The sequence below is a fragment of the Girardinichthys multiradiatus genome, chromosome 13 (assembly GCF_021462225.1).
Source record: "Girardinichthys multiradiatus isolate DD_20200921_A chromosome 13, DD_fGirMul_XY1, whole genome shotgun sequence".
Classification (NCBI taxonomy): domain Eukaryota; kingdom Metazoa; phylum Chordata; class Actinopteri; order Cyprinodontiformes; family Goodeidae; genus Girardinichthys; species Girardinichthys multiradiatus.
The window spans coordinates 6,646,007-6,657,215 of NC_061806.1; the positions used below are offsets into that span (position 1 = coordinate 6,646,007).

The 11,209-nt window shown below is 41.2% G+C and overlaps 1 protein-coding gene across 2 annotated transcripts; it reads right to left on the reverse strand.

Moving 5' to 3' along the window:
- Positions 1-5,864: 5,864 nt before the first annotated feature.
- On the reverse strand, positions 5,865-10,836 carry txnipa (thioredoxin interacting protein a). 2 transcript variants are annotated; one of them, XM_047382786.1, is made up of 6 exons: positions 10,430-10,836; positions 10,064-10,139; positions 9,816-9,963; positions 7,334-7,693; positions 6,917-7,245; positions 5,865-6,841 (listed from the first exon to the last, which is right to left on the reverse strand). In XM_047382786.1, coding segments are annotated over exons 1-6 (1,170 nt in total). In that variant the 5' UTR covers positions 10,686-10,836; the 3' UTR covers positions 5,865-6,840. The 2 variants fall into 2 exon arrangements, with proteins under 2 accessions (XP_047238742.1, XP_047238741.1); XM_047382785.1 differs by having other exon boundaries at positions 6,943-7,245; positions 10,430-10,834.
- Between the last annotated feature and the right edge of the window lie 373 nt (positions 10,837-11,209).

Here is an 11,209-nt window from a genome sequence, read left to right on the forward strand (position 1 = left end):
ACAACTGCCCACATAAGGAGAAAAGGTGTTAAGTTATGTTTATGTTATGTTAAGTTTGATCTATGTATATTTACTGTAACTCAACAGTGATTGATGACTGGATAAATCAATCCTAATGTACAGGTCCTTCTCAAAATATTAGCATATTGTGATAAAGTTCATTATTTTCCATAATGTCATGATGAAAATTTAACATTCATATATTTTAGATTTATTGCACACTAACTGAAATATTTCAGGTCTTTCATTGTCTTAATACAGATGATTTTGGCATACAGCTCATGAAAACCCAAAATTCCTATCTCACAAAATTAGCATATCATTAAAAGGGTCTCTAAACGAGCTATGAACCTAATCATCTGAATCAACGAGTTAACTCTAAACACCTGCAAAAGATTCCTGAGGCCTTTAAAACTCCCAGCCTGGTTCATCACTCAAAACCCCAATCATGGGTAAGACTGCCGACCTGACTGCTGTCCAGAAGGCCACTATTGACACCCTCAAGCAAGAGGGTAAGACACAGAAAGAAATTTCTGAACAAATAGGCTGTTCCCAGAGTGCTGTATCAAGGCACCTCAGTGGGAAGTCTGTGGGAAGGAAAAAGTGTGGCAGAAAACGCTGCACAACGAGAAGAGTATAATGAACTTTATCACAATATGCTAATATTTTGAGAAGGACCTGTATATATGTACCAGCTTTGTGTTTGTTTTTCATTCTTGGGGTGTGAAGCAGCACAGAAGCCAAGCTCTCGTCATAGACTGGCTCAGAGATAAACGCTTCACTTATCTGCTGCTCTCAGTCATTAGAGAACGTCAACAGCAGAGTCAGCAAATCATCAAACCATCTCTCAAACCTTTTAACAGGAACAGTACAGTACAAGCTTTCTGGAGCTGGTATTTCTGCATAGTACTATCAACTAAGCTCTAATACTTTATAAATATTTTTTAAGGGGGTGTCACGTAGTCGGGCTTAACACGGCTACCTGTTCAGATCTATTTAAATGTAGAATTAAAAGAAAAGGGATAGGGCTCAATTACTTAATCTAGCAAAAAATATATACTGTAGTTTGTGAGGAACATGGTTTGACACAGGTGAGTGCAATGTGCAAACTGAAAAAGAGATGTGACAAAAAATAGAAATCATAATAAAAGGTAATGGGTAACATGAAAATGGGAGCAAAGAACCATAGAACAACAGATGGATAAAGTCTAAGGTCAAAACACAAAAAATACAAATTATACCAATGGGAAGACCCATTATGGTTGTGACCCATTGGATAATGTCTTGAAATCATCTTTAGTGAAATAAGGGATCTTGAGACCATTAGGTGCTCTAAATTGGAAAACTAAACATAGCAACCCTTGAATTTCATGCAGGTGAATGGTAGGACAGTGCCCATTGAATGAAATCATAACCATAATCTATTCTTCAGAGCAGGGGTTATTGGGGTCTACTGCCCAGTGAGCATTAGCTTTGATTTTAATTGTGAAGCTAGACCTCATTTAGATATAAGTTCATTATGACTTAGACCTATACAATTTGTCTAGAAAGCATAAACCGAAGCTCAAAGACAGCCTTATTTGATTTAGTGTTCTAAACTAATTTAATAAGATTTTCAGTTGTGATATTGCAGCAATAAACCTTCTGAAAATATTAATATAATTATTATTGTTTTATAATTGTGGGAACAAAATTGAGAGAGCATTGATAAATATGATGAAATATACTTGTACATATTTACAAAACAAATTTGAATCTAAACTGTTGTTAAACAATCAAGCAGTAGAGGACGTGCCTGGACGGCAAAATACTTTTGGGATTTCTTCAGAGATGAAGTTCAGTTTGTTCCATAAAAAAAAATGTTGTGCAACAGGAATCTTAATTTCCAACAAGAACTACTACACACGTTCCTCTGTTACTGAACTGTTTGAAATACCCAACATTAAGTGTTTGAAATATCCTGACACAACAGCTCCGTTGGTAAAGTACTAGATCAGCACCTGGCAGATTCTGAGTTGAAGGCTATATTTAGACTTTTAATAAACATCTAAAACCAACTGTACACATTGAAAAGGTTTTCACTTTAATACCAAATATCAACCACATTTAGACAAGGTACCATTGTCACTGATTGACAGTTCTGCCAAATAAAGAACAATGAGCTGTAGGAAGCGACCACTAATGTTATTTTAATGACAAGCAAACTGATGAAAACAAGAGAAATAAATGTAGCTACAGTTCCAGTGAGAAGTTTTTACACTCATGTCATAGGCATAGATGTACTAATAATTTGGGGATTTTACATAGTTACAGTATACTCCTATTGTAAAATTACTCTTTAGCTTACAACTGCAATGACTTTTAAAAACAAATGCACAATTTTGAATTTGTATCTATTCCACACATAAATATGACACTGAAACATGTAGATACATCCCACAGTAATTATTGGTCAAACATCCCTTGTCAAGTTGCAGCATGCTTCTACCAAAACTACTTTTGATGTGGATTTTGGGTCACTGTCTTGTTGAAACAACTGAATTAAATCAGGGCTTATGATCTACAGTGGAAAATACATTCCATATTAAGCCAGAATATCCCAATAACCATGCATACATGTATTTATTTTTAATGTATTTTATGCCGTGAGATCAAAACAAGCCCAATTCCCGGTGTTGGGCATCTTTTGTCCTTTTATAGTATGTACAGTTTCAACTTTGCCAACAATGGCCCAACTTGGTCGTCTTTATTTAGTCGCCCACCTGAAACCAAAGTGTCATTACCACCATGTTTGTGGTTTATTGTGTCTACTACAGGTCCTTCTCAAAATATTAGCATATTGTGATGAAGTTCATTATTTTCCATAATGTCAGGATGAAAATTTTTACATTCATATATTTTAGATTCATTGCACACTAACTGAAATGTTTCAGGTCTTTTATTGTCTTAATACGGATGATTTTGGCATACTGCTCATGAAAACCCAAAATTCCTATCTCACAAAATTAGCATATCATAAAAAGGGTCTCTAAACGAGCTATGAACCTAATCATCTGAATCAACAAGTTAACTCTAAACACCTGCAAAAGATTCCTGAGGCCTTTAAAACTCCCAGCCTGGTTCATCACTCAAAACCCCAATCATGGGTAAGACTGCCGACCTGACTGCTGTCCAGAAGGCCACTATTGACACCCTCAAGCAAGAGGGTAAGACACAGAAAGAAATTTCTGAACGAATAGGCTGTTCCCAGAGCGCTGTATCAAGGCACCTCAGTGGGAAGACTGTGGGAAGGAAAAAGTGTGGCAGAAAACGCTGCACAACGAGAAGAGGTGACCGGACCCTGAGGAAGATTGTGGAGAAGGGCCGATTCCAGACCTTGGGGGACCTGCGGAAGCAGTGGACTGAGTCTGGAGTAGAAACATCCAGAGCCACCGTGCACAGGCGTGTGCAGGAAATGGGCTACAGGTGCCGCATTCCCCAGGTCAAGCCACTTTTGAATCAGAAACAGCGGCAGAAGCGCCTGACCTGGGCTACAGAGAAGCAGCATTGGACTGTTGCTCAGTGGTCCAAAGTACTTTTTTCGGATGAAAGCAAATTTTGCATGTCATTCAGAAATCAAGGTGCCAGAGTCTGGAGGAAGACTGGGGAGAAGGAAATGCCAAAATGCCAGAAGTCCAGTGTCAAGTACCCACAGTCAGTGATGGTCTGGGGTGCCGTGTCAGCTGCTGGTGTTGGTCCACTGTGTTTTATCAAGGGCAGGGTCAATGCAGCTAGCTATCAGGAGATTTTGGAGCACTTCATGCTTCCATCTGCTGAAAAGCTTCATGGAGATGAAGATTTCATTTTTCAGCACGACCTGGCACCTGCTCACAGTGCCAAAACCACTGGTAAATGGTTTACTGACCATGGTATCACTGTGCTCAATTGGCCTGCCAACTCTCCTGACCTGAACCCCATAGAGAATCTGTGGGATATTGTGAAGAGAACGTTGAGAGACTCAAGACCCAACACTCTGGATGAGCTAAAGGCCGCTATCGAAGCATCCTGGGCCTCCATAAGACCTCAGCAGTGCCACAGGCTGATTGCCTCCATGCCACGCCGCATTGAAGCAGTCATTTCTGCAAAAGGATTCCCGACCAAGTATTGAGTGCATAACTGTACATGATTATTTGAAGGTTGACGTTTTTTGTATTAAAAACACTTTTCTTTTATTGGTCGGACGAAATATGCTAGTTTTGTGAGATAGGAATTTTGGGTTTTCATGAGCTGTATGCCTAAATCATCCGTATTGAGACAATAAAAGACCTGAAATATTTCAGTTAGTGTGCAATGAATCTAAAATATATGAATGTTAAAGTTTCATCATGACATTATGGAAAATAATGAACTTTATCACAATATGCTAATATTTTGAGAAGGACCTGTATAGGTAGACTACTAAATGTGTCCAAGGGATAATTCTAAGACCTTGGCAATAGCTTGAGAAAATAATGAAAAGATTATCTCGTAAAAATAAGTCTAATAGATTCGGCCCTTATTGAATTCACAGGCTGAACGGTGGCGCAGTTGGTAGCACTGTTGCCTTGCAGCAAGAAGGTCCTGGATTCAATTCCCAGCTGGGGGTCTTTCTGCATGGAGTTTGCATGTTCTCCCCGTGCATGTGTGGGTTCTCACCAGGTACTCCAGCTTCCTCCCAAAGACATGCCTGTTAGGTTCATTGGTCACTCTAAATTGCCCTTAGGTGTGTGAATGAGTGTGTGCATGGTTGTTTGTGTGTTGCCCTGTGATGGACTGGCGACCTGTCCAGGGTGTGCCCTGCCTCCTGCCCAAAGACTGCTGGAGATAGGCACCAGCTCCCCTGTGACCCACTATGAAATAAGCGGTAGAAAATGACTGACTGAATTCACTGAGGCAGATGTTTTTCAAAGAAATTAACCTTTTGGGATATTCAAGAACAACCCAGAAGAAACACTTTTGCCAGGAAGAGTGGTCAGATATCCAGATGGTATTATGACAGAAGCTTGTTAATGATTCAAAATATCTGGTCCATATGCCTCTTGCTAAGAAATATTTATCTTTGGTTAAATAAGACAAACTGACAGAATAATGTTTAATGTCTCATTAAGGTCAAATAAAATTGGATACATTCCAATTTAGACAGTTTTACAGAAGCACACTTACTGGCAAAAACAAAACAAAAAACTGCTTCTGGATAAATGCATCAGACCATTGGACAACTATGCTGTAAGTGCAGCTTAGAATGAACACAAAAGCAAAAATTAAGCCTTAGGATAAGTTATTCTCCCTTCGTCCCTATAATTACTATTAATCAGCAAGCTGTTTTTCTTTTGGTAACCATGCTTAGCATAGGAGACACTAATGATTTTTACTCTATCAAAAGAATACACGTAAAATGCCTGAATATAAGTTCAGCTAAATTACAAAATTGAGTACGTTTTCGGTGTTTGAGACGGTCATGTTTTTGGAGAAGAGCAATTCAGTTTGGAAAAACATGCATGAGTTCATGTTTCTCCATCACATCTGGTTAACTTGAACATGTGTCATTGTCAGCAACTTTAGTTTACATTTGAGGATTGAGTTTTAATATATTTATTATGTATTACTGCCACGTTCAAGTTTGAGGCAAAATGCCATACTTTCTTCCTCTCAGCTTTAAGTCCACAGACATGACAGTCATAATAAATTATGGCTGCCCAAAGTGTTTAGCTTGCTCATTAGTAAATATGTATTCATTTATTGACTCCCATCAGGTTAGATATCACATTCCACAGCAGAAGGCTCTTCAAGGGAGAAAGTTAAACAAAAGCTTTCACAGTTGATAAAGAAAGAGCAGAGATTCTGTCTTATTTTAAACATTTATTTTAAAAAATGACCCATAGGGTTCCATACAAAAATAACTTATGTACAGACAAGTTATTGCAAATATACACACAAAGAACCCATTTCGGGCTCTGAAAGCTCAGAAATCAAAGACTGAGCATAAAGCAGATGATTATGTGAAATTCTATCTTAGAATAACTCAAAGTTACATACAAAGCTTGAGTTCCATTAAGGTGCTTCACAAGAAAGAAATCTAAACATGTTCGCTGATTTGACTTTTGGCACTTGCACTGTCAAATAAAAGTTAAATGTAGATTTTTTTTTAACAAAGTGGAATCTTCCCCTGGAAATATATTTGCTTTTCATATCAAAACCAACAAGCATCAAACACAAGTAGTCAACAGAAGTTGCACAAGACAGAAACAGCGACTTAAATAGAAGGAATAAATGATAGTTCTATGCACTAGTATACATGAAAATAAGACTGCTGTTTAAGGTTATTTTACACCTGATAAAGATTTGTTCCCAACAAATTCTTTACAGTACTGCAACCCTAACAAAACATGGTGACACCCCCTGTAATTTTTCTTAAAAATTCAGGATTACATTGGAATGACTATGATTCATAATGAAAAGAAAACATGTTATAGCAGGCTGGGATCTTACACATTTGATGTTTGATCCCCAAAGTCTAAAAAAGGGAAACCTTGTTCTAAAATGTAGCATACCACAAAATTTCTGGCCTCAGGTGTCTGGCCCAACAGGTTCCAGAAAGAAGACTTTGGATCAGCATACATGATGAAGCACAGTGATGGACAAAAATCTTTGTTTTTTTGTAAGGTGCTTTACACCACCCCATTTCATTTGGCGTGGGCACCTCAACTACTTTTTAAGTACCTGTAAATTGTCTGTAAGAGCTTAAATACATCTCCAGGATTCTCACCGATAGGCTTCAGCAGACAGGCAGCATGCGTGAATTCCCCTTATACTCCTCCTCTGTCTGGAAAAATGAGGAAGTACAGTTTAGATTTGTTGTAACTATCTAACCTCAACAAAGTGTGATGACATCACTAACCAAACCAAGTTGTCTGAGATGCCTACTTCAGTGTTTGCTGGAGGTGATGGGAATTGGAAGCTCGGTGCATTCATGAAGATGGGACTGTCATCACAGTCAACGTCGTCCAGCAGGGGGGTGAGGGGCTGATCCAGACCACAGTCTTTGGTGATGTCACAGTAACTTGGAGGCTTAGAGGGCATCCTGAGGGACACCCAGCTCTGAGACATGCTGCTGACTGAACCCTCTTGGCTACTAACACTGTTGCTACGGCTACCAAGGCCAGCAGTCCCAATAACCAGAGGTAGCTCCAGAATTAGCTTCTCACTACCAGGGATGTGGACATAAATCTGCCAAGAAACATTAGGACTGCATGTATTATTGAAGTTCTCCTCAGAAAACACTTGAGCAGCATTTAGACTGATGTAGCGGACTTACCATGAGTGCATATTCCACACGAATGATGTTGCAGCCGAGCATGGACGGTTTGATCTTTGGCACCCTGATAGTCTTTCCCTGCCAGGCGTCGCACATGCCTGAGATAATGTGATTTCCACGCACCGAAGACAGCTTCTGCCGAAAGACTTTGCTGCGGCCATTGGCCTGGTAGGTATGTTTGGCGATAATGGCGGCCTTGGGTACCACAATGCGGGAGCAAGTGTTCTCAAACTTTGCATTGATAAAAATGTCTTCACCTTCACAGAATCCACGTCGGTCAATTTTTGCATTCAGTGACACTTGGCCATCAGGGATGAACATGCAGGTGACCTTCTTCTCCTTTGCGCCACCTGTGGGAGACTGACAACACACAGTAAATTACAAATCGGCTCTACTGGTGACTTGATATCCAACTAATTCTCAAGATTAGAAGTTGTGGATCTAGATTCTAGTACAAAACAATTCAGGTGACTGCAGGGGTGAAAGTAGTTTTAAATTGTGGCTGGTACTTAGGGGCGGAGCCGGAGGGGAGGCACTGGGGGTATATATTATATATATACACACACAGCTCAAAAAATAAAGGGAACACTCAAATAACACATCCTAGATCTGAATGAATGAAATATTATCATTTAATACTTTGTTCTGTACAAAGTTAAATGTACTGACAACAAAATCACACAAAATCATCAATGGAAATCAAATTTATTAACCAATGGAGGCCTGGATTTGAAGTCACACACAAAATTAAATGGAAAAACACACTACATGCTGATCCAACTTTGATGTAATGCCCTTAAAACAAGTCAAAATGAGGCTCAGTATTGTGTGTGGCCTCCACGTGCCCGTATGACCTCCGTACAACGCCTGGGCATGCTCCTGATGAGATGGCAGATGATCTCCTGAGGGATCTCCTCCCAGACCTGGACTAAAGCATCCGCCAACTCCTGGACAGTGTGTGGTGCAACGTGACGTTGGTGGATGGAGCGAGACATGATGTCCTAGATGTGCTCAATCGGATTCAGGTCTGGGGAACGGGCGGGCCAGTCCATAGCTTCAATGTCTTCACCTTGCAGGAACTGCTGACACACCAATCCTGGTGTTCTCTGGCAAATGCCAAGCGTCCTGAACGGTGTTGGGCTGTGAGCACAACCCCCATTTGTGGACCTTGGGCCCTCATACCATCCTCATGGAGTCGGTTTCTAACCGTTTGTGCAGACACATGCACATTTGTGGCCTGCTGGAGGTCATTTTGCAGGGCTCTGGCAGGGCTCCTCCTTGCACAAAGGCAGAGGTAGCGGTCCTGCTGCAGGGTTATTGCCCTCCTACACGTCTCCTGGTGTACTGGCCTGTCTCCTGGTAGCACCTCCAGGCTCTGGACACTATGCTGACAGACACAGCAAACCTTCTTGCCACAGCTCACATTGATGTGCCATCCTGGATGAACTGCACTACCTGAGCCACTTGTGTGGGTTGTAGAGTCCGTCATGATACCACGAGTGTGAAAGCATCACCAACATTCAAAAGTGACCAAAACATCAGCCAGAAAGCATAGGTACTGAGAAGTGGTCTGTGGTCCCCACCTGCAGAACCACTCCTTTATTGAGTGTGTCTTGCTAATCTCCAAAGATTTCCTCCTGTTGTCCATTCCATTTGCACAACAGCATGTGAAATTGATTGTGGCGCAGTTGGTAGCGCTGTTGCCTTGCAGCAAGAAGGTCCTGGGTTAAATTCCCATCCAGGGGTCTTTCTGCAAGGAGTTTGCATGTTCTCCCCGTGCATGTGTGGGTTCTCACCGGGTACTCCGGCTTCCTCCCACAGTCCAAAGACATGCCTGTTAGGTTAATTGGTCTCTCTAAATTGCCCTTAGGTGTATGAATGAGTGTGTGCATGGTTGTCTGTGTGTTGCCCTGTGATGGACTGGCGACCTGTCCAGGATGTACCCTGCCTCTCGCCCATAGACTGCTGGATATAGGCACCAGCTTCCCCGTGACCCACTATGGTATAAGTGGTAGAAAATGACTGACTGACTCTATATATATATATATATATATACAGAGGTGGATGCTGGTCTTTCAAGGAGGGGAAGCTCAATTTCAAGATTGCTGATTTGCTCTTTTCGCTGTCAATCAAAAAGGGATTCAGCCTCAGACAGATCATCCAATCATCATGCTGATGATGGGTCCGATGGGTGGGAAAAACCCCAGCATTTTTGCTTCACAGTTGAACTCACTGTTTAAAGCACTGTGAAGCTGAGGGAATGAGTGAGAGGAAAGCAGACAGACATTAAACGTAGCGGTGCTCGTTTTAAAGGCTGGCCGTTCACAAAAGCCTCAAGCTCCGAGGGGAGAGAAGCAAAGCAAGAGCATTGAGGCTCCATCATAGCAGAATAGTTCAGAAACAATCTGGAATGAGGGGGAAATAGCTATATTTATAAACTGATTAAGTCGTGTTTTAGATTGCTTTGTGAGTGTCAACTTACCAGCAGGTCTGGTGTGTTGACATCCAGAGGTTCCTCCACCTCAAAGCACTTCTTGCACTCCAGGGTAGGCTGCTGTGGCCTCTCCAACAGGGCCTTTACATAATAGTGGACATAACCAAACTTCCCCTTGTATGAAGACACCAACTGCCTGTATACAGAAAAATGAGAACCAAAGGTAGGCCCCATAAAGAGATTCAGTGGAGTCATACATGGTTAATTTTAAATAAATGTCAAATTCAGACTCTTACCCTTGCTGAGGAAGGTCAAATTCAAACGTGTACTCATATCTGTTTCCAGGCCTTAAGACAACTGATCCATCAGAGTCTGTAATGTGAAATTTAAAAGTGATTTTAATAACTCTGCGTTGACCTTTTGCTTTAATACAAGCTACATTAACATGATTTTGGTCGTTTATCCCTCATTGGCAGAGACAGGCATGTGCAACAGGTCAACTTTGGAACCCTGTCTTTCAACAGTAAACAGCAGAGAAAAACAACAGGCTACACTAAAACGTAGATAATTTTATTGTATTATTGCTCCAATGTAATGCGCCACATGAAAATTTTATTTACTGTGTAAAATAAAAACTTGACATAAAAAAGTTAAGTTCGAACCTGTGGGCTGCTCGCTCAACTGCAGGACCTCTTCATAGCGTAGGTACTCGGCTTCCTGGCGACACCGCTGCTTGCCTTTAGCATACTCCACCTTTGCGCAACCAAGTGCCTGTAACTTCATGGCAGACACTCGAGTCACCTCGCTCACCTCTACTTCTATCCGGCCGCACAACTTGTCCCCGCCGCAGTAAAATGACTTGTTTGAATCCATTAGAGTGATTTGGAAGGTTTTCAACTTCTTTGCCATTGCCACCATGGCTAAGATGTGACCCTTGTAATAGACGGTGCTGTAAAAGTGTACTTGTTTTAAATTGTTTAAAAGCCACAACACCGTGAGCAGAACCCCTCACTTCCCTTTACAATAAACAAAGAGAGCGCAGAGCTTTTATATGACGCACCCGAGCTGAGCATGTGTAGCCACGATGGACGAGATGGCTCACGCGTGCACACTGTTCCTATTGGTTGAAAATCTTTGTTTGTCTCAGCTGTAGCCAATCAACACACGAAACCGACGCGTGGACAGTGCATGTCTATGAGAAAAGAGAGCATGCTCAGCAGATGAACAGGGATATTAGAGGCAGACTATGAAAGTACATTTGTAGTAAACACCTTGGAATCTGGGAAACCTTGAGACAAATTCCCCATTTTCAAATTAGAGTTCATTGAACTTGTTTGTGCACTCCCTTTTTAGGCTTGTTCTTTAGAATGGGACCTTTCCTTACTTAATAAAAACAATCTTTAGGTACCCACAGAGTCAGGCATACTGTGTACCGAGATGAT